This window comes from Telmatherina bonti (assembly GCF_933228915.1).
Source record: "Telmatherina bonti genome assembly, chromosome: 2".
NCBI lineage: Eukaryota > Metazoa > Chordata > Actinopteri > Atheriniformes > Telmatherinidae > Telmatherina > Telmatherina bonti.
Window position 1 is genome coordinate 11,639,724 of NC_136620.1, and position 23,369 is coordinate 11,663,092.

General features: G+C 39.0%; 2 protein-coding genes across 3 annotated transcripts in view; both read left to right on the forward strand.

The window, feature by feature from the left end:
- The window catches only part of tcp11l1 (t-complex 11, testis-specific-like 1), a 16,980-nt gene extending 9,198 nt beyond the window's left edge, over positions 1-7,782 (forward strand). Inside the window, exons 5-10 of the mRNA XM_079254990.1 lie at positions 344-564; positions 796-932; positions 1,948-2,126; positions 2,240-2,421; positions 5,447-5,619; positions 5,699-7,782. Coding sequence (XP_079111116.1) covers positions 344-564; positions 796-932; positions 1,948-2,126; positions 2,240-2,421; positions 5,447-5,619; positions 5,699-5,922 — 1,116 coding nt within the window. The 3' untranslated portion in view covers positions 5,923-7,782. The remainder of the gene's footprint in view (positions 1-343; positions 565-795; positions 933-1,947; positions 2,127-2,239; positions 2,422-5,446; positions 5,620-5,698) is intronic.
- A 3,011-nt stretch (positions 7,783-10,793) lies between these two features.
- Positions 10,794-23,369, forward strand: part of LOC306764343 (homeodomain-interacting protein kinase 3-like) — a 35,712-nt gene continuing 23,136 nt past the window's right edge. For both annotated transcript variants that reach the window (XM_079251476.1, XM_079251477.1), the window contains exons 1-4: positions 10,794-11,135; positions 15,418-16,436; positions 16,569-16,760; positions 16,927-17,108. In XM_079251476.1, coding sequence (XP_079107602.1) covers positions 15,420-16,436; positions 16,569-16,760; positions 16,927-17,108 — 1,391 coding nt within the window. In that variant the 5' untranslated portion in view covers positions 10,794-11,135; positions 15,418-15,419. The remainder of the gene's footprint in view (positions 11,136-15,417; positions 16,437-16,568; positions 16,761-16,926; positions 17,109-23,369) is intronic.

Below are 23,369 nucleotides of genomic sequence, written 5' to 3' on the forward strand. Positions count from 1 at the left end.
AAACAAACAAAAAAAAAAACACCAACAGCAAGAGTGACAAGTGTTCACATTAATTAACGATGAGTACCACGACTGTTTTTGTATATTGTCCATTTCTCCCATAGGTTTTCACATTTTGGAAGTTGTAGCCTGATAGTGTATGAAGTTTTTTTCCATGTTATAAATTTCTTCTACTATTTCTTTCCAGTTCTCTGAGATGGGTGGGTTAGTATTGCTCCATTTCCGAGTTAGAAACTCCACAAATGGAAGGTTTTACATTTGTTCACATTAGAGATGGTCCACGTGGAGGGTCTTCTGTTGAACACAGATGTGTGCCCACATCTTCATCTCTTCTCTCATACAGACGCTGCTGTCTTTCCTGCTGCCGGGCCACGGCCGCCTTCGCTCCCGCATTGAGGAGGTTCTGGATCTGCCTCTGATCCAGCAGCAGGCCGAAAATGGAGCTCTGGACATCGGCCGGCTGTCCCAGTTCATCGTAGGGATCATGGGCTCGCTGTGCGCCCCCTGCAGAGATGAGGACATCAAGAAGCTGAAGGAGATCTCTGAGATTGTGCCTCTGCTGAAGTAAGACATGATATCGGAGTATTAATAGCTCCGTGGTTTATTAGTAGATCATGGAATTTCGTTCCCCTACATTTCAGTGCAGAATTAAGCTTGTTGTAGAGAGAGGTCCTTCGAGATGTGATTACAAAATACTCCATACTGAAACAAGCAAGAACAAATGAAACATTCATAACAGGCATTTATATTTCCCACTTCTGAGCCGTCGTCTCTTCGTGCTTTCTGTGCGTTCAGGGCCATATTTTCTGTGCTGGACCTGATGAAGGTGGACATGGCCAACTTCGCCCTGAGCAGCATTAGGCCTCATCTCATGCAGCAGTCGGTCGAGTACGAAAGGAACAAGTTCCAGGAGTTTCTGGAGAAACACCCGAGTAAGAAATCTCTCCACGGTGTAATACTGCAGCCTTTTTCTCGCTGACCTGTGGTCTGGCTTGTTTTGATGAGCTGAGAATTTTTAACTTGTTTGCTTTGTGTTATCTTGACCTTCCTGGTCAAAATAACAATAATTTCTAATAGCTGAGGTTTTTTTAATCTCATTAAAGAAACAAAAGAGCCATAACAGGTGAAGCTAGTTATGTGTATTCTTCTCGACTTTTCTTTTCCTCTGCTCAGGTAAAACATGGTGAGTCTAAATCAGGGCGGGGGAACCTTGGTCCTCGTCCTGAAAGTTATTATGTCTCGCTGTTCCAACACACCAGATTCAGATGAATGAATCATTGTGGACATCTTGATAAGCTGTTGGATCCTTTTCATTTGGGTCTGCTGGACCAGGGATCCACAGAAAACCTGCAGGATTCTGGCCTTCGAGGACCAGGTTTCCCAACCCCTGATCTGAATGAATGAGTCTCATCAGGTCTTTCATATATGGGCATATATGTAACTAAAAAAAATACAATCTGACAACATTTTCTTATATTTTGAGCTGCATAGAAGATATGGATCAGTAAAAGTTGTAACAGACCAAACTAGATTCTACTTCCTGCCTTATGCAGTGAGCCGGATCCTGGTTCAGCCTGTGAATTAGAAGGTTTTTTATGCTTGAATGATTTGTTAATGAGTGTGAAATCACTTAACAAACAAATAATCCTCTGGAAATGGTCAGATAAAAAGACAGGACTGAAGAAGAGTCAGGAGAAGCTGCTTAAAATGACAAAGTCTGGATACTTAGAAGCAAAATATAAGAGTTCTGTGTGTGTTATCTACATGTAAAAGTCTGCATCAGGCTATGTACGTCATGTAGAATAAAACTAAACAACCATCTAAAATGTTCTAATGTAATAAACAAACGGCTTTATAATTATAGCTTGAATAATAATCTGTTATGTAACACACACACACACACACACACACACACACGGAGGATAAGATGTCCCTTTCTTTCTTTAGATGCCTTAGATTACACTGAAAAATGGCTTGAAGACACGGTGAAATACCTGAGAGAAGCTGACTCGGCTGGTTGTCGCGCTGCCTCACATGACTCCCCCGCACTCGCCCCGCTGAACGTCCATAACCACGCATATCTTCGCCTGCTCAGGTGGGATCACGCTTCAGACCCCTTCCCAGAGGTAAACTCTCATCCCTCACTGTCGTTTCTGTTTTTTTTTTTTATTTCATTCTCCTTCATTCTGCTTAACCAAAACCTGTCTGTCTGTCTGTCTGTCTGTCGGTCGTTCTCCAGACGGTGTTAATGGATCAGATTCGTTTCCAGGAGATGCAGCAGGAGGCCGAGCGACTAATCCTGCTTTCCTCTGTGCTCCTCATCGTCTACACTACAGCAGGAGAGGCGATCTCAGGCCTGCCAGGACTGATGGAGACGCTTAAAAACACGGTCAATGCCATGCTAGCAGACATGCACGCGCTGTAAGTCGAAATATTTCCATTGCAGACACGCAGATGTTCATTTGATCAAACTCCTGCAGCTTCTCTTTATTCTCTGTGTGAATAATCGAAGCAGGATTAGAGGCGGAGTGTTACGCCCCCAGTGTGGACTTGAACCAAAGCGGGAATGCTTTCTAGGAAGTTAGTTTGCTGGTAATGTGTTCATTCGTTCAGCTGACTACATGTACTTTGATTTTTATCAAGCTAATTTGACCCCTGAGGGATTAGCGGGAACTTCATGGCGGCTTATTCTGGGAAAGGCCATTGGCTGTGTGGGTTTGAATCCAACCAGGAATCTTTTATGGCAACAAGTTTCTTTTTTTTTTTTTCTCAAATATTTACTGTATTGTGGGGGAGTTATACCCATACTTTCTCTTCTCATCACAATTTGTAACAACTGAGTGAGAATATCGCTACATGCTACACTAAATGATGGTGTTTTAGCCTAATTTAGCTTGTTGTTTTAGCAAAATGTGCTGTTGTCACCCTCAGTTTATTAAGACAACACATCCATCTTTGCTGTATATGTTAAAAGTTAGAATACGACTGTTTTAATTTTTATTTATTAAAGGGGTGCTATTATGGTATTTTGTGATTTCTTACAGTGTTACAGTGTTGAATCCTCATCAGACATGTGAACGGCGCTGTTTTTTAAACGCATGTTTGAGTTTGAGTTAGCACTCTCTCCGTTCGGTTTCCATGGCGACGAAAAACACATTGTTTTAGAGCGTTTTTTTTCTACTTCGTGGCTTATCGAAATCCTCGTGAGTGTCCCGGGGGATTGGTTACCTTCTACTGGTTAACAAGGGCATGTACAAATACATCAGGCGTGTGGAAAACGTCGGATAATTTTATTTCCAACGATTTTTTTTTAATTGAGTTTATATTAGCCTAATCCTTCTGTTTATGAGATGTTACAATGACGGCGAAAGCAGGTGCGGTGCGCGCTCCCGATGTAGTGCAGTGGCGGGAGGCGGGGCTTAATGCGGAAGAGTCTCAATCCACTCGTTTTGCCCGCAGGCTGATCTGACAGCCTACAGAGAGGGTCGGTCTGAAGTAAATAAAGTGATTTGTGACAATAACTCCCATCAATCCCAGCCCTTCTGGGCTCAGAAATAAAAATAAATTAGCCTGAAATGCACATAATAGTTCCACTTTAAGCTAGCTGTAAGTAATGAAAACCAATGAATGCATCTTAAGCTGCTGATAAATCTGTTTATCTGAGATCAAATCTTTTCTTGTTTGGCCAACAGTTAAAACATTATATCAGCTTTTTGTCTTTTGCATTTCCATTAAAGTCTAAGGTGTTCCGCACTGACAACTCATGTTGGTAAAGTGCTTTTCATCTGTATAAACATTACATTTCAGCTAGCTATGGGTGTGTTTGGCGGCAGTGTCTGTGTTGGATCATTTACTCCAGTCAAAGAAAGCACACAGCCATTGACTGAAATGTGTGTGTGTGTTCAGACATTTCGCTGGTATTGCATGTGACAATTACAATTGTATTTAATTTCTTTTGGGTTTTTTTTTTTTATCCTTCCCTTTTTATTTTAAATTTCAAGAACAAAGTTAAAAGGTTTGGATGAAGATTATTCAAAGACGTGGTTGATAAGTAAATAATAAGTTGTTAATAAATTAGAAATTTTGGGCATAAAGTTGAAGCAACACCACATAATTCAATTCAGTGTCGACACAGGGCGCTTTACACACACATTCACAGAAATTCATTACAAATAGCCTAGTTAAGGAAAACCAACAAATTGCATTTGATCCAATCCCCATCATGAGCTGCACGAGGCAGCAGCGGAAACGAAAAACTCTCTTTTAACGGGAGGGAAAAACCGGCTCAGGCAGGGCGGCCATCTGCCTGGACTGGTTGGGGCGGAGAGGACAGGACAGACAAACCAACATGACTGCAACGTTTATCCAGGAAGACCTGCAGAAAGATGCCAACACTGTCACATGTTTCTACATGGAGGAGGAGCAGAGAGATGAAAAGCAAGAGCTGATGATGAGACGTCTCTAACCGTATGGCAGCATAACCAAGAGATGGTTAGACCACTTCTAACTAGAAGATGTATCAAAAAGGAAGGTCTTAAGCTTGGGAGGGAGTCTTCCTCCCAACCCCAGACTGGGATCTGGTTCCTACACTGCAAAAACTGAAATCTAAGTAAGATTAAAAATCTTAAATTGAGTACACATATGCTTTTTTTTTTTTTTTTTTTAGGTAAGATAATTCTTAGTTTTTATGCCACAGAATTCCTCTTGTTTTAGGAGTATTTTTTACTTATTTTGGGAAGTCTTGACAAGCCAAATTTTCTTGTTCTGTTGGCAGATAATTTGTCTTATTTTGAGCAACATTTACCTAATTTTTGTATTTTTTTCTTGTTTTTTAAGGCAGAGTTTTTGCAGTGGACTCTGGAACCACAAGCAGACCTGCAGTCTGAGAGCAAAGTGCTCCGTTTGGAACAGAATCTTTTCTATAAAACCTTAAAACTCTGGGGTTTTGACTTGTTTTGTCGTCATACTGACATTCATTATGAACATCCCAGAGGCCATTATTGCCTTGCAGCAACCAGAAGCTGAGAAACCTCCTCAGTTGCGTTGATTGTTGCCTCCTGCGTAGCTGCAGTTGCAACACTTCATGGATAATGTCTGTCTGTACTTGTTGCCAGTTTATTCTCAGTATTTCTGCTTCCTTCTGGAACAATATTCCAGCTTTACTGTCAGACTTTTGACTTTGTTCTTGAGATGAGTGATTATAAAGAAAACGTCACACTTTTGGTTTTACTTCAATAATTCTTCGTCATCGTCATCCAGACGAAGCTGAATGTGTTCAGATGAAACCCAGTGCTGCAATGCAAAATTCTCTATTTATCTGCTTTAATGATCAGTTCTTGTGTCCTTCGTGTCTGTGAATGCTGCTGCTACAATTTTCTGCATCTATAACTTGTATTTTCTGCTGGGACATGTTTTTTTTTTTAACATAAAAGTTGTGTTTTACCAGATCTTTCAGGGCGCAGGACGCCTTCGCAACCATCGGTGAGAAACTGTGCGTGGAGCTGAGTAGCTGTTTAAGCCAGCATGGCTACTCCCCATTCTCTGCTGATGGAAGGAGCACGCTGAAGGGGCAAATCTCCGCCCTCACCCAGCCCGACAACACAGTCCGTAAGCTGATGGGTAAGACCATATCCTCTCCATATCCCCCTTCAATGTTCCTCGTTTGTTTGGCTGTAAAAAGACACTGCTATCCTTGCAGATTCTCGGGTTCAGAGCTACCTCCTGGCTGCCCTGGAGTCCAGTCAGCACAAGACTCCTCCTCCCCTCCCAGGGGGTCTTACTCCAGTCAGCAGGGAGCTAAAAGAGCTCACTGTTCTCTTCAGCCGTCTCGTCAACTTCAACAAGCTGGTTTTCTCCCCATTCTACCAGAAGATCCTCCAGAAAATACTGACATCAGGGGAGAGTCCCAGCACGGAGACGTAAACGCCGTGGTGTGGTGGGAGAGAGGCGGAGACAGCGGTCTGTAGTTCAGCTACGGGCCGCCACTCGTAACGGTTTGGATGTAGAGAACGAGTCGAGGAAGCTGATCTGAAAGGAGTCCTGCAGCTTAAAGAAACCACTGCAGTTATATTTACTCACCGCGTTATTTATCAGACCTGCGAACTGTTTCCTCCGCCGTAACCATCACTGCACACACGCGTTTCGTTTAGTTAGGAGGGATTAACAACTAAAGAGGAAGAAAAGTTACCAGTATTTACATACATCCTAATACTGAAAACAGTATTAAATGATCTGATTAGGAATTAAGTGAGGAAGATAAACTCTTCCTCAACGCCGGTGGCTTGTACTGGGTTTTAGATCCAACACAGGAAGAGGACTTTGCAACTCTGACTGGTTCCACTGGTGTCTTTACTACTTGACAGATGGCAAGTTATTTACAAAATGGATCAGATGTGTTTTAAATCATTCACAAATGATTTCTGTGTCATTCTGGTTCCTCGCAATTCCACGTTAGTCACACACACACACACACACACACACACACACCCAGCAGTTTATAGGCCCTCTGAGCAACTCTGCAAATCCAGGCATCCTAATAGAACAAAGAGTCATATTTAACATTTAGCACTTAATTGTTGGAGGTGCATATAAGTTGTTAATTGCACGTGCAAGCATGGCCTGATTCGCGCCTACCAGGCTACATTTGCACGTGCGCTCGCTTTTGCATCGTAAACACTCTTTGCCCCTCATAGATAGACAGATTAATGCTGCATTTAAGTGCTGGTAGAAGACTAGGTCATCTGAGCATAACATGTTTATTAGTTATTTAACTGGGAAGCATTTTTTCTCTGATGGCAGAAAAGCTCATCTCTCTTTTGTATTAAACACAAATACGTAGACATAACTATTATAGACTGGCGACTCGACCAGGTTGTACCCAGCCTCTTGCTGGGATAAGCTCCAGCTCCCTCACTACCCTGAATTGGAGTAAATGATATAGAAAATGAATGCACATTATATTTTTAAACAAAAACAAAATTGCAAATACAGATAAGTATAAATTTATTGATTAGGTTGTTAAATGCTGTTAATGGTCGGACAACGGGAGGCCAAACTATCAGACACAATCTGAAATATAAAAGAATTTTTAAACCTGTTTTTTATTCTTTACTTTGGAGGATTTCTGCCAGGTGCCAAACAGAAATCTGCCAACCAGGCAGTTCTATTACTTTACACCGATAGACGCTAAAGTTGCTTTTCTGTTATTTATTTTTTACATCTTTGTAGCGCAGATGAGGAAACGTAAAGTTATTACAGCATGTAGAGATGATTTACTCTGCCTTTACATGAAAAATCCTCTTTCCCATCTTGAAATGGCACAAATGCTTGGAAATTCCAGATGATCCTGTTTTCCACCAGTATCTAAATACTATCTGCATCAGAAACTTAACTCGTAATTTGTCCTTTCTGAGTTTTTCATGCTTCTTGTTGCTTGGTATGTGTGTATGAATTTGGACTTTAATTTGCAAGGACACAAATGTGCTAACAAATGGCTGCAGCCACGTCGAAATCACATTTTTCTCAGGATGTCTGTGTGTTTGAATGCTGGATTAATTCCCCATGATGAAACATTTAAATGCTGACCTCTGGGAGAAGTGGTCAGTATTAGCAGCTGTGCATGCTAGCGATGCTCTCTTTGCAAGAAAATAAACACAAGAAATGACTGTATGCTGCAGAGAGCAAACAGGATACAAACACTCTTTACACCCTCGTATTTTCTGTCTTTTACATCTCTGCATGTGTTAGTTGGCGAGCATCAAAAGTATAAATAGATCAAATTCTTCTCTATCCTGGAGCGGGACAGGAATGGTTTCCAATCATTTCAAAGCTAATCGACTCCTTTCAGTTTCAAACAGACAGCAGCGACACTCCAAACTCAACCAACAAGGCCTTTAAGTTTATTTCCTAAAATGTCAAACTACTTTCAGCCTCGTCGGCATGACCTCCAAACAGCAGTGGTCTTTGTTCTGGATGTTGAAAGGCTCAGAATGGAGATAAAGTTTTTCATGTTAAACTGTTGGGGGGGGGGGGGGGGGGCTTTTTGTAACCTCATCATGTGCAGGAATAAGGCTCGAATATAATGCTTTACTGTATATTAGGTAAAAGAAAAGGTCTAAATAACACTGAAGGGAATTTAGGTTGAACTGTTTCAGTGGAACTGTCACTTAGTTTTTTTACTCATGTGTTGATAACTTATTGTTTGCTTACTGTTTTGTTGAAAGTGGAATATTTCCTTTTTTTTTTTTTTTTTGCTTTTGAGTCTGTATTTTGTTTTCTTTATCAAAGTTGACGACCGAACTAGTTGTAACATTCACACCTTTCATTCCCCAAATGAATAACACGACTGATCACATCAACTACACTGATATTTGTCTGTGGATGTTCATGGAACAAGCCAATAAAGTATTTGTTTGTCCCACACAACGAAGACATTTGCTGTTATTATTAGAAGTTATTCCACATCTTTAACTACGCCTCATTCAAACAAATGGGTAAAGTTAATTATTTTGTTCATAAAACATCCTTATAATTAGATGAGCTGCTAAAACAGATCTTAGTAACATATCATCCCATCATATTTGTTTGATTGGGTTATTTATATAATAAAGGCGTGAAAAAAAATAATTTTAACAAAGTTGTGTGAATGCAACACGCATACAAGACAGTAGGGGGATCCATAACTCCAGCTTTTAAGAGTTGTCACAGGAAGTTTCACAAAATAAAAAGAAAAAACACAACATGGCAAGCTTAAATAAAAAGGATAACGTAACACTGCACTCACACTTTACAACGGAAATTACTTTAATTATGATGATCAGCTAAAACCTACGAAGGCAAACATTTGAAAAATAAGTGCAACAACATGATGAGACGATAAGGGAACATAAATGATGTGAAGAGGGTGTTTTCGCTGGTTGGTGGATAAGCAACACAACCAGAGAGCTGTTGCATTTCAATTAGCAGCCACGTGAAAAGGAAGTATACTCTTTCAATTTTAGAGTTTTAGGTTTCAGGCCATGACGAAAAATTCATCCGGTCCTTTCCAGGTCTTAAATTTACACAAATACTTCCTCATATGAGGAGACACGTACAACAAATTACTCTGCAGTACTATTTATGTAACGTCTTAGTAAAGAAAAACTAACTATAATTCATCAGCAATAACTTAAACTGGTGCTTTTCTGTGTGGTGTTATCAGTTTCTCACATGGTTGTGCAGGTTTTGCTTCACTCTTCTTTGCAACATTGCATTACTTCATTGAGGATTGCAATATTTGTTTATGCACAGCTCTCTGCACTTCCCCTGCAGCACTTCAACCACGATGAAGTCTTGGACTTTGAGTCGCTGCAACTCCTTCAGTCGTTCCATTTTCTGAGATTGTAGATTGCTGCTGTGTTTTGAGATTGTTGTTCTGTTGCATGCGTGTTGCATCAGGCTTCAATTAAACAGAAGCGCTTTCTTTAAAAGGGAACCTGAAGCGCACCAATGAAAATGTTCTTTAAAAATTTGGTTAAAACTTTGATAACCACCGAAACATGGAAGAAATTTGGTTAACATTTGTCTGCATTTATTTTAGTAATACTTTTTTTTCTACTAAATTTGGGAAGACACTTTATGGACACAGTGTCTGTCTGTCTATTTATCTTCAAATGTGCGATCAAAGAACAAACATACAAAAACAAACAACTTGACAGTGAAAAGTTCCAGATATCTATCTATCTATCTATCTATCTATCTATCTATCTATCTATCTATCTATCTATCTACTGGGGGTGGGAAAATTGAATGAAAAAAATCGAGTATCGCGATTTTTTGCTCCACAATTTTAAAATAGATTTTTTTGTTTAAAATAAAAAAATCCATTTTTATTTTAAATAAATAAAAACAATCCCTTTTAAAATTTTAGTCATTTTTATTGATCTTTTTATTTGTCTTCTTGGGCATTAAAGCAGCAGAATGATGGTCTAGCTACTGTGTTGTTTATTCCTAATTGAAATCAAGAAAACTGGCGAGCAAAAAAAAAAGTTTCATACATTATTTTGTTTTTAATCTCCAAAAATTGGCAATATCGAAGAATTGTGAGAATCGCAATATAAATCGAATCAGAACCGAAAGAATCGGAATCAAATCGGGACAAAAGCATATCACCACAGCACTACTATCTATCTATCTATCTATCTATCTATCTATCTATCTATCTATCTATCTATCTGTGGTGGGAAAATCGAATAAAAATATCGAGTATCGAGATTTTTTGTTCCACAATTTTAAAATCGAGTTTATTGTTTTTTTTATTTATTTATTTATTTTTTTTGTTAAAAAAATCTATTTGTTTTTTTAAATAAATAAAAATAATCCTTTCTAAAATGTTAGTAATTTTTATTGATCTTTTAACTTGTTTTCTTGGGCGTTAGAGCAGCAGAATGATCTAAATATACATCTATATATATATATATATATATATATATATATATATACATCTATATATATATATATACATCTATATATATATATATACATCTATATATATATATATATATATATATATATATATATATATATATATATATATATATATATACATACAGACACACACACACACACACTGGTGCGAAAACCATCGTGGAAGTCAGTGAAATGTTTTTACTCAGTAGTCAGTGTGACATATATAGACACAGCATTTTATAGCGTCTCTCTCTCCCTCCCTCCCTCTCTCTGTAACATTCCACACATGCGGAGAAGCAACAAGCTACCGACCAGCAGCAGCAGCAACTCGCCGCCAGCAGCAACTCGCCGCCAGCAGCTTCTCAGTCTGGGTGGGGGACGAGGCGTATGAACATGCAAAAGTTTAGAAAAACAGATCCTCGTGTCCAGTAAGGAAAACACCAACGTTTGACGACCCCCGAAAAGGCCGTGGAAACCATGGGTCACAGCTGGCTTTCGCAATAGCTAGTTTTAAAGCGTAATTAAAAGGTTCAAATGTGTGAAAAGTCGCTCGGTCCGTCCTCGTCGTTGAACAAGATGGCAGCAGCAGCAACAGCAGCACCGCTGCAGGGTTTCACTGTGGAGCGGGTCCTCGTTCCTTGCCTCTTCTCTGACGCTCCGGGTGATATGATTTACTGGTCTTACTGAAGGTATGTGGTCTCATCTGATAAAAAAGCGACTGTGAAATACACTTTCTGTGTTGTGTGGTTCATCTTTTTGACGTTAACGCAGCTAGCTTGTTTGCTAACTTGAGTTTCTTTAGCAGGCATGTGTTAGCACTGGAAGCTAACCGCTCATGGAAAAATACTAATACTTGTTCAGGGGTTTCACATGACTTTACAGTTGTTTCTAAAGGTTAGACCTACTTTTTTAAAAACTGGGTTGGTTTTCAGAAGTAACATTGAAGCTATATAAGCTGTTTATTTGGAAATATTTACCATGTCATTTGTAGTACTGGGCTAGTTTGATTATATAGGTAAACAATGAGTAAGTTATCACATATCTCACATATCATAACACAAAGATTTATTTTAGTGCCTGTCACAACATTAGTTTCAACAGGTGTTTCTGTTAGTTTTGCCCATCCCCCAAACTCACACGTACACACTCCACCCTTCTCTAAAACTACCATTTGTTAGCTTGATAAGTAGCAAACTGTGTGGTGTTTTATGTGTTTTGGTTATAAAGAAAGAGGGGTAATAAAAGCAGTTCCAGCTGGACATCCAAACACATACACATATACATATACAGCTGTGCTCACATGTATTTCATTAAAGAAAAGGCTGAATTTACAACAGTCACTCAAATAACTGGAGACTTAAAAAAGGAACAATAACTAAAAATTTGCAAAAATATAATTTAGTAATATAAGACACTGTTTTTTCATTTAATTGAGTTGAAGAAAGAAAATCAAACAAACAAATTATTCCTGGACAAATTAGTTGCATGATTAGGTACTTACATGTGTGGCTACAAGTAGTGGTTGCAGAATCATTGTTACTTTTAGACATCCAACTTAAAGAGATGGAAAGTTGTATAAATAAATAAATATTGCTCATAATTTACTAAAGCAATGTGTCTGTATGAGCGTAATGATAGTTTTATACCCTTTCATTTTCAGAAAAGAAAAAAAAATGTGGATGAACTAGTAGAATGATTGGATCAGGCACTTAGATAATGCCATATTGTAAATGAGAAGTAAAAGATAAACTAAGTATCAGTAATGGCCCATTGTAAGAGAATTTTGTATATTCTTAAACATTTAAAAAAAAAAACCCTTATACATGAAAAACAAGTCAATACATGAAAACAAGACAATACATGACAATACTTGAAAACAAGTTGAACATATTCGTGACTCGACACTGTAATTTTTCTTTGGATCAACAGTGAGGGCTGCTATTGCATGGAAATTGGCTTCGTTGGAACTCTGTTTGCAGAACAAGTTGTAAATGTTGAGATAGATTTCTCAGACTATTAGGACTAACCCTAGTGGACTGACTAATGGAGAACAACTACTGTATTGTGAACATTTTTAGGGTGTGGATGCATGTAGAGAGTATGTATGTGTAAATAGATTTAATAGTACTGGGCATGCTGCACAGATATTTCAAAATGTTCAAAACTAATGGGGTTAAAGCTGTTAAATGTTGTCAAAACTCACAAAAAAAAAACAAAAAAAACAAATAAATTGGTCCTGGACAATTTAGAGCACTTTTCTGTTGAACAGTGGGGCAAAATACCTGTCAATAGGTGCAGAAGTCTGACTGAGAAGAACAGAAAACACCTGACTGGCGTGGAAACATTAAAGGATTGTTCATCAAAATATTAGTTTGAGTGATGTAATATGTAATAAATTATCTTATTTGTTTGCTTTTAAAAAAATATTTCTATTGAACCAGAATTAGAAAATAACGTAATGATTTTCATAAAATTTTTATTCATTATTACTTTAGTAAATTTCAACTTATTTTACAAGCAGCTGTTTTTTTTCTTCTTTAATGAAAGGGTATTAATAAATATGAGCACAACTGTATACACAAACACTTGTGTGCAGGCTCTCCTTTTCAGGCATCATCCTGTGGGATATCAGGCTACCTAGTTTGGCATGGGGTGTAACAGCTGAGGCTGCATATGTGTCTTATAAAGACTTATGGCAAGCATAGCAAGGATGACATATTTACACCACACCAAGCCATATGGTGGTGGCTCTAATGCTGCTTTGCCGGTCGTTTTTTTTGTCAGTTGCATCATCAAGTTATTATCAGTATTTGCCAGACTTGCAGCTGTGGGCTGCGATTGAAGAGAAGTGTCAGGCTGTGCATACCTTGATCTGTACTTACCAGTTGATAGATATAATTATGCTTCTAGTAAATGTTTGCCGCTAGAATTATAATTACAGCTCCTAGTTAGCTCTCACGGATTTATGACTACAACCAGCAACAACAGTTACTTGCTGGTCAAAAGTCACCAGCCTACTCAATCAAAAATGAAGTGCCGTTCTTGTAGTGTTCACTTGAAGGCACACCCCTCTCTACCTGTCTGAGCCTGTGTTTGTGAGAGGATCATTAGTTTGGGAGTTTACCTTCCTGCAGAAAGCCCTCATTGCCCAACAATAAGTCTGTGCTGAGAACTGCCAGCTTCACGAGGGCTAAACATGTGATCAAGCCTGAAAACTGGAGTCACTAGTATCAAAATGTAAGTTTAAGCAAAGTACAATATATGGCTTTGTGTGGGAAAACTTGAGGAAGTGTGACCCACTAGCTTTTCTTCTGCTTGCTTTCTGCTTCTTAGCATAGCAACAACTTGCTGTAATGCTAGGAATGTTCTTTCAGATTTGTGTGTAGATTTGGAAAATGTTGTGTTTTGTTGAATGTTAACACATGACAAACATTTGTCGTGAGTTACATGATTAGGTACTTACATTTATAGTTACAAGTAGTGGCTGCAGAATCATTGTTACTTTTAGACATCCAACTTAAAGAGATGGAAAGTTGTATAAATAAAGAAATAATGCTCATAATTTACTAATGCAATGTGTCTGTATGAGCGTAATGATAGTTTTATACCTTTTCATTTTCAGAAAAGAAAAAAAATGTGGATGAACTAGTAGAATGATTGGATCAGGCACTTAGAGAATGCCATATTGTAAATGAGAAGTAAAAGATAAACTAAGTATCAGTAATGGCCCATTGTAAGAGAAACTTGTATACTCTTATACACTTTAAAAAAAAACAAAAAACAAAAAAAACTTAGACTTATATGTGAAAAACAAGTCAATACAAGACAATACATGAAAACAAGTTAAAGTGAGGACTGCTATTGCATGGAAATTGGCTTTGTTGGAACTGTCAGTTTGCAGAACAAGATGTAAAAGGTTGAGATAAATTTCTCAGACTATTAGGACTAACCCTAGTGCACTGACTAATGGAGAACAACTACTGTACTGTGAACATTTTTAGGGTGTGGATGCATGCAGAGAGTATGGACATGAAAACAGATTTAATAGGACTGGGCATGCTGCGCAGATGCTTTTAAAATGTTCAAAACTAATGGGGTCAAAGCTGCTAAATGTTGTCAAAACTCACATTTTGGGGGAAAACCTGCAGTATGAATACTATTTTCTAAATTGCATGAACACATATTGTTTTTAAGTAAAATGTGGAACTGGAGGGAAATTAGCTGCTTGTATTTTGTGAAAAGTTATTGCCAGGTTACATAATTTCATCTGTGGCTCTGACAATAATCCGAGACTGTGCGTACAGCTGAGCTCAACATTGACTTCACTGTTGATTAATTCTGATTTAGACTTCAATACAGATCCATATTAAGTGCATTGTTTGGTTGTCATGACAGCGTCATAACAAAACTACCTCTCTGCCTGAGACAGTAAAACTTTTAATTAGTTAAGGAGGTCAGTCAGGAGTCATTTCAGTATCATAGTGTTATCTTTTAAAATGTCGCTAAGTAACACTCATCACACTTTGTGGCATATCATTTTCCCTCTGCGGTGCTGCTTGCTATGCACTTCTACTTTGTGTGAAACTGACCCTTCAGTGTAGCTTGCAGGGACGAGCCAGAGATGCATTGGGCATCCCCCATCTTCTATTACAGAAGGCCAGTTCCTTTTTCCTGTAAGGGTGACATGATGACTTAAATGTTCATTTTTCTGTGTTAGATTGTTACCGGGAGTTCTTTTAAAAAAAAAAAAAAAAAAAAAAAAAAATTAATTACAATCTCCTTTGGGTGGATTGTTAATGTTTTTATTTTAAACAAAAAGGTTTGATTAATTACTTTTTTTGTGATGTTATTGCAAACTTTATTAACATTTTCAAATTTACCTACGTTTTCTGTGCTCGACAAAACATAACCAAACCATTTAGCCTGGCTTTAAATATGTTTGACTTCTCGTTTTTTCTCTGTGTTCCGAAGGTATGGCCTCACAAGTCTTGGTCTATCCATCACACCTGCACTCAGCTCAAACAAGTGCCTTAGGAACCAGCAGCAGTGGTACCAGCAGACATACGGGTGAAGTCCACTGCAGTAATAACACCAACAGAGCCTTTCAGCACCGACCCCCGCCCAAGACATATGTGATTGGAGTAAACTACGGTATTGCATACCCAAACAACGTCGTCCCATCGTCAACTTGTGCCGATTTAGGGGGACTGCACAGAGGGCTACAGCTTGGGGAACCTGAGCCGTGGGCCTTGCAGACTGCAGGAATACAGAGAGCCGTCAGCTGGGAGAGTTCGATAGGTCCACCTGGGATTCAGGTTCAGCCGTCTATCGTCCAGAGCAGAGGCCCACAGGACGAGGGTCTTGAAGGAGGTGGTGGAGCGCCATCAGGAAGAGGATTAGACTGTGGGCTGCTGAGTACAGCCTGTGTGAGAGCAGAAGGAGAAGGCAGATACAGAGAGGTACCATTGAGAGGAGGGTACAGCAACCTTGATACAAGTACCACCCAGAGATGTGAGCAGAACACAGGTGAAGGTGGAGAACAACTGCAGGAGAGCAATCGCGTCAGAGCCATGCAGATAGTGGAGGAGGCATCTGCTTTACCTTCACTTCCTCCCCCTGCGGCCATGTTGCAGAATACGGACTCTGTCAGAGGAGGGGGCAGAGGGACGCTGCCTGCTCAACACAACAGGGCTGAAGCTGCCGCGCCGGGTGTTGGAGTTGGTGGTGATGGGACTGAAATCAGGCCTAACGGGAGTAACGAGGTCGCAGCGGGAGCTTCGTTGACTCGAGCTGGGTCAGGAGATGGTGACTATCAGTTAGTTCAGCATGAGGTCCTGTGCTCCTTGAAGAACAGCTATGAGGTCTTGGAGTTTCTGGGTCGCGGCACTTTTGGCCAGGTGGTGAAGTGCTGGAAGAGGGGAACCAATGAAGTGGTGGCCATCAAAATACTCAAGAACCACCCATCTTATGCACGTCAAGGGCAGATTGAGGCAAGTACAACCAAAATATTTCCAGTGTTTGATCTGAAATCTACTGGCACGCCAGTGTAATTGCAGTTTAGTCGGGTTTTTCCATGGTTGTGCTTGCTAAACATAATTTCGGGGTTAATCTTGAACTTTCAGGTGGAGATCTTGGCCCGGTTAAGCAGTGAGAATGCAGAAGAGCACAATGTGGTGCGTGCTCTGGAGTGTTTTCAGCACCGCAGCCACACCTGTTTGGTGTTTGAGATGCTGGAGCAAAACCTCTACGACTTCCTGAAACAAAACAAGTTCAGCCCACTGCCACTTAAAATCATCAGGCCTATTCTGCTGCAGGTAAAGTGACCTCTGTTGTCAGACCACACGCTTTATAAAAACATGGATGTTGCAACACTGAGCTGCTGTGGAAGTAATGCACTGTTGATTGTTTAGAATCAGAAATACAGAGCACCATATGTGATGATGCGACTTGTTTTCTTTTTAAAATGCCAATCTTGTGCAGGTGGCAACAGCCCTAAAAAAGCTCAAGTCTTTGGGTTTGATTCATGCTGACCTGAAACCAGAGAACATCATGCTGGTGGACCCCTCCAGGCAGCCCTACAGGGTGAAAGTCATCGACTTCGGCTCAGCCAGCCATGTCTCCAAGGCGGTCTGCTCCACTTATCTGCAGTCCAGATACTACAGGTGAGGACTTTCACTTCCAGCTGACCCTGAATGATATACACTTTAATGTGTGGGACTCACCCTTTGGCAAAGCCCAGGCTGACTGACAGACCTCTTCATATTATAAAACCAGTTTTGTGGTGTGGAGCCATGTCCGTTACGTAACACGAGGGATTGGTTCTTCACTGTTCATCATCAAATCTGTTTTACGGTCGCATAAAAGTCTTTCGCTGCAACAAAGCAATTTGTCTTTGCAGAAGTTTATTTTCATTACGATTTGCAGAGACTTTGGTTTCCTTGGTGACGGTGGTACTTTTTTCTTTTGTCTTTCTATATTTAGAGACGACTTGTTAAAAATGCGAGACTTTTCTGAAACTTTCTCTGCTTGCAAAAGCAAGAATGACTATGCAAGAATGACTGTCTTTAACTGCAAATTTGTTTGCATTTGGTGATGTTTTAGCTCGGGTTGATTTCATGGTTGATTAGACATTTACTCAGTTAGAGATCACATTGCAGTGTTGGCGCAGAATAAATTACAAGTGAGTGAGAGCAAGATTACTGCATCTGAACACCAGACACGTTTAGAAAGGAAACGGCTGCATACCTCAAATGAAATTTATTTGGTGTCCGCTGGTACAAAATGTTCACAAATGAGATTCACAGGGTGGAATATTTTTAGGGTGATCAGATATGTCATAATGTGAAATGTCATGGCAATTGTAATCATGATATGCCAGTGTGGCGATGCACGTCATTCCCAAGGGTGGTGGTTTGTTTATGCGTCCTTGTATTTCCCACAGGGCTTAGGAAAGTCTTGCCTCGGCCTTGTGAGTTTAGGCTGTTTTTGCTGTTATGTAATAAGAAATGGTCTGTATTAAACTACACACACTCACTGGGACTTCCCGGACATTACTTTTCCTCTTTATCTGCAGATCATGCTGTAAAATGTTCTCTTTTTTCAAAAAAATTTTTTTTAAAATTATTTTATTTTATCAGTGTACGTTTTGTTTTTGGTCCATGCACGTCTGTACTATCCTTGGTTTGTCACACCCTAAAGTCTGCTGCTCCTTTTTTGTTTTTTCTCCAATGTGCAGAGGAACTGAAATGTTTTATGTGGAGACACGTCATGCAATACTTGGCACGTCTCCAGCTTTTGGGTAAGAGGGAGAATGTGCTTATGAAACAGACTTGTGCAAAATAACTTCATTAAGTTACTAAGCTGTAAGCTTCTAAGCTCACATGATGACGCACAGCATTTCAAAGACCTACTTTAATTAAAACATTTTAGATTTTACAAAGTAGAAGACATTTTAAATACCTGAACTCTTTTATGTTGTAGTGTGTTGTAAATGGTTGATGATTTACTTCCGAAAACTGCCACCTTGAATGTTGTCCAACATTGTTTACAAGTCAGACCGTTTCCTTGTAGTTAACCAGATTGTTGCAGGCTGGTGATGTCAATAGATTGCGGTCTTATTGGCAGGTTTCACCATTAGGTCGATTAACTTGAGTAAACTGTTGCAAAGTCTTCAAACATTATGCAAGTCATGACACATTCGCTTGGCTTAATTGTTGTTTCTGTAACTAATGCACTGCGTACACCCACCACTTTAAGCATTTCATGTGCTTGTTTGGTATTTTTGCCTTTTGATGAAAAAACAACTTTGTTGTTTCAACTGTTAATTTCTACAATGTCATAGTATGCAAATAAAGGGACGTGAATTTAGAGCTTGCTGTGCTGAAGCAGTCTCTGGAAGACTAAAATGTAAAACGATAAGCTTCAGCGTACCAAAATGTCAGCAGTAGTCATGTGTGAAACTTCCTTATTTTAGCATAAGCAAACCTCTTGTGAGGCCTCCTTTTTTTTTTTTTCCTGCAGAGCTACAGCTGTTACATAACATGGAGGATTTGCTCTGCATTTGACCTGGTTAAGTGTGTATGTACGTTAGAAGTGTGCGTTCATTTGTGCTTATGTGTGTTTAGTCTTCAAGCCGTGTTGGCAAGAGTGCGATCATAGTGCAGTTAAAATGGTGCTGGCAGTGAATTTCAGGGAGTTCACTTCGGACACAAAGGCTTTGGGAAGAATGTGGTATGCAGAAACCCACATTTAGATCCAGGAAAAAACATTCAGACATTCCTGTGTATGCGTCTGGGTGTGTTCATACGTGTCCCTCACTCTGTGCAGTGGAGGCTGGGTGTGTGTGTCAGCAACACACTGTACCCTAAGATTATTCACAACACTACATCTGAGCTGTGATGGGGGCTTCTCTGGTAGAAAATGACATTTATTTTCACCTGTCTGAGTCACACAGCTGGATAGTTTTTGCTCTGGATGTAAATTTTACTGGTGTTTTTTTTTTTTTTTTTTTTAAACACTCTGTTATATAAAGAAAGCTGCACATCCTTCAGCTTCTCCACTTTGTGTTATTGTGTGGGGGAGTGTGTTTAGATTCCAGGAGCAGGCGTTGCATAGTCATTTTATATTTGAGTGTGTGCAGTGTACATTGCTAGGTGCATATTTAGACTTTGTTAAATAAACAACCAGCAAACGTTGCTCTGACAGCTTGTGTTTTTGCACAGTCCTGCTTTTCATGTTTGTAGCATGTAATTTGAGATCCACAGCAAGGTTTCTTGCATTGTGTCTTGTTTATACGTGGGGTTGTTAGGAGAGTGGCTTGCAGGATGGTCTCTTCTTCTCTGCTGCTCATATTGCATGTTGGTTGTACTGTGTTGTCACCATAGTGAAGGCTAAAGAATGGCAGTCTTCATCACGGTGGGTTAGAGGAGTTTTTCTTTTCCTTTCTCTTTCCTTTAATAATCAGATTTAGGATTTCCCCTGAATTTTCTAGAACCATAAGTACATGGCAGTTTTAAAGACAAAGAACATTCTTTGGGAATGGGATGTGTACAAATCAGGCGCGTTAACTCTAATGTGGGCATCTTCCTTTTTTAGTAACATTAATTAACATAGCTATGTTGTAAACGCTTTAGTTGCTTTTTCTTTTCAGACTGGTACACCAAAAACTGGAGCCTGTTTGTGGAAAACACAAGTATTTATACTGTGCTTTAACTGTTTTATTACATTTCATGAAGTTGTTAGAGAAGAACTTCTGCCCGTCCACAAAATGACTTCCTAGAAATAAAACAGCGTGTGCAGCTGTTAATTTTTAGTTTTATCAGTTGCAGCATCAAAGTTTATTCAAGTTAATCAGATTTTATGCTCTCATCAATAAAAATCTTTTAGGTTTTTATCAGTTTCCTTGTGCTTGCCTTGTATGTGAGCTCATTTTAAGTTTACAGGAATAAAAAAAGAAAAGGGATTTGATCTTTAGTGAGACCTTTTCAGTGTTTTGGTAACTTTTTCTTGTAAGTCCTTTGGAAAGTGTTCTGTGTTTGCTGGAAGTTTTCAAGATCCTGAACTCGACTGGTGTTTTTTAGTGTTACACTGTAGGCAATAAAGCCAGGGCAGAAGCTTTTCACTGCTTGTCATGCACTAATGTGTTGTTGCCATGGTAGCATGACACAGCAAGGCCTGGTGAGGTGGCTGTTCCATCCTGCGGGGGCTGGTGACGTAGAACAACCCACAGTGAAAACGGACTTTGTGAATAATTCAGCTCAGCAGATCAGATGGAAGAGAAGACGGCCATCGTCGAAGCTAGCTTGCAGATTTGGGAAGGCTGTGTTGCGTTTCCTTCATCTAGGTGTGATATCTTTGATACAGAAGTGTTGCTTTCATTTTGCACCCTGTCTCATTGAATGAAAGTATGAACATTTGATCAGAAAGCCATGTAAAAGGAATCTTGGCATCTAAATGTTTCAGCACCTTATTCATCTTTTTTTTTTTTATCTTTCCTAACCAATTTGTCTACAGGATCATAAATAAGGAGAAAACAATTAGTTTCATTCTTACAGAAAGCAAAACTGTGGAAGAAGTTTGTTTATTCTAACGTGTTGCTAGACTCCCTATTTCTTGAAAGTTTATTCTTGTCCTTGTCAACTTAAATAGTTGAACCTCTTCTCAGCTTCAGGGTTTTGTCACAGTATGGCAGCCATGAAGTCCCAGATAAAGTGTCCTGACAATCTTAGATGTTTCCTTGAATTACTACGTTGCCATACTGCTAAAACTGATCAGATAATTAGTTTAGAGAAGCTTAATCTTGTCAGTACTGGTCTGTGTGACATCTCAATACTGATGTACTATATGATATGAGTCAATTGTTTAGTAGCCTTTACACTGACCTTTTGGACTTTGACTAGATTTGCTCATATGTTACCACTGCTTTAGCTGTGAGTTAGTAGGTCATTGGTTCAGAAAGCTCCCTCAGAGTTGTTTGGCAAAATTGGAAGCATCTGGTTGAGTTTTGGCTAATAAGTCAAAGCTAAATGTGGTGTTTAAAGTTGTAGACATGAGGTCAGGTTGAAAAGTCTTGACACGGTCCATCTTACTAGATGATTACTGACCTGTTAAGTCTTTGCAAAGCAAATCTTGCACTGTGCATGCATCTTAACTAGCTTGTGCTTTCACATAAACTTAGAAAATCCAAAGGTTTGTCCAGGTATCTGCTTTCTGTTAGGTTTTTATTATTATTATTATTATTATTATTATTATCATTATTATTATTATTATTATTATTACTATTATTATTATTGATAAATTAAATTATTATGGATGCAATGGGTCTCAGTAAAACACCTGCTCCATCTGTCCTCCATGCATGGGACAGTTCTTCCATCTCACAGGGTTTTATTTTTGTAGTAGATTTTGTGCTAGTACTTCATTTACCACTTTACAGGCCACTGAGTGTGTGTGCTTTTCCGTGCAGGCAAAATCCCACTCAGGCTGGGCAATGTGACGATATATATTGTTTAGACGATAGAAAATGTCTATAGTTTCATATGATGCTCTATCATTTACACCACGATAAGGTGCTTTACTGCAGTATTTTACGTCAAGATGCGCTTTACGCCTTGCAATATATGACCAAACATGGAGAAAGACGGTAGCAGACGTGCTTCAGAGCAGGATAATTCACTGATGACCAGCCAACCCAAACCAATGAGCTTGTTCATAAAAGAGGGGAAACTTCTGTCGCATGGATGCGGTTTGGATATGAAGAGACTGATGTGGAACCAGCAACAGACTAACTCACAGTCCCAACAACGGACTCCGACACAACTAACTCATTTTATCTCCTGTGCAAGAATCAGGATAAAGAATACAAAATAAAGAATAGATTCAACAAGCAAAAGCCACTTAAGCAGCGTCAAGTGGTGGCAAAAACGCTCATAATAATAAACTCTATATGTAAACGCTGCAACAGGCATTTACCCCTGACACGTCATATGGACATAGTTCCTGCAGATGGAAGGAGATTGGTCATGTTGCCTAGGCCTAAATCCCACCCCTGCAAGTCAGTGTCCAATCACTGCTGTCACTCATTCCTCTCATTGGGCCAACACCTAAACACACACAGATATGTGAAAATAACTCTAGTGGAACTTGGAGAAAGATGCATCGGCTTCGTTCAAATCTTTTGTTGGATAGTTTTGGTTTTGCTGTCAAGTAAAAACTAGCTTTGAGACGTGTTCGTTATATATATATATATATATATATATATATATATATATATATATATATATATATATATATATATATATATATATATATATATATATATATATATATATATATAAAAAATATATAATATAATATACATACAGCAGCCAGACCATCATCCTGCTGTCATGTTGCTGGACAAACTGAATAATAACACTTTTCTTCTTTGACCATATGTCTGGCTGCTGTATTGTGCTGAACACATTGACTCTGCCAAAAGGATCCTTTTGGCAATGGGACTCCCCCTTCATTCTTACATTTATTCTTCATTCATATAGTATTTATATAATTTCATCTGTGTTATATTGTTTATCACAGAAAGTGTTCAATCTATTTAGTACAGGGATATAATTTGTTCCTACTGTGAAGTTCTGTTTTTGCTCACAAGTAAAAAAAAAAAATATATAATTTTGAGATAAAAAAATAAAACATTATGCACAAAATACCAAACTGAAACTGTGGGTGTACTGTGGCTTGCTTATACTGTTGCACCCGGTTATTAATTAGCTGCTGAGGTTGGACAATCACAGATTATAGATTTTTTGCTATGATTTTGAACAGATTTATGTTCTTTCACAGCAGATGTGCAGCAGTCACCACAATGAAATCATGACGTATTAAAAAAAATTTGCACACCTGTAATGTCCCTTCTTTTTTCTAAATTC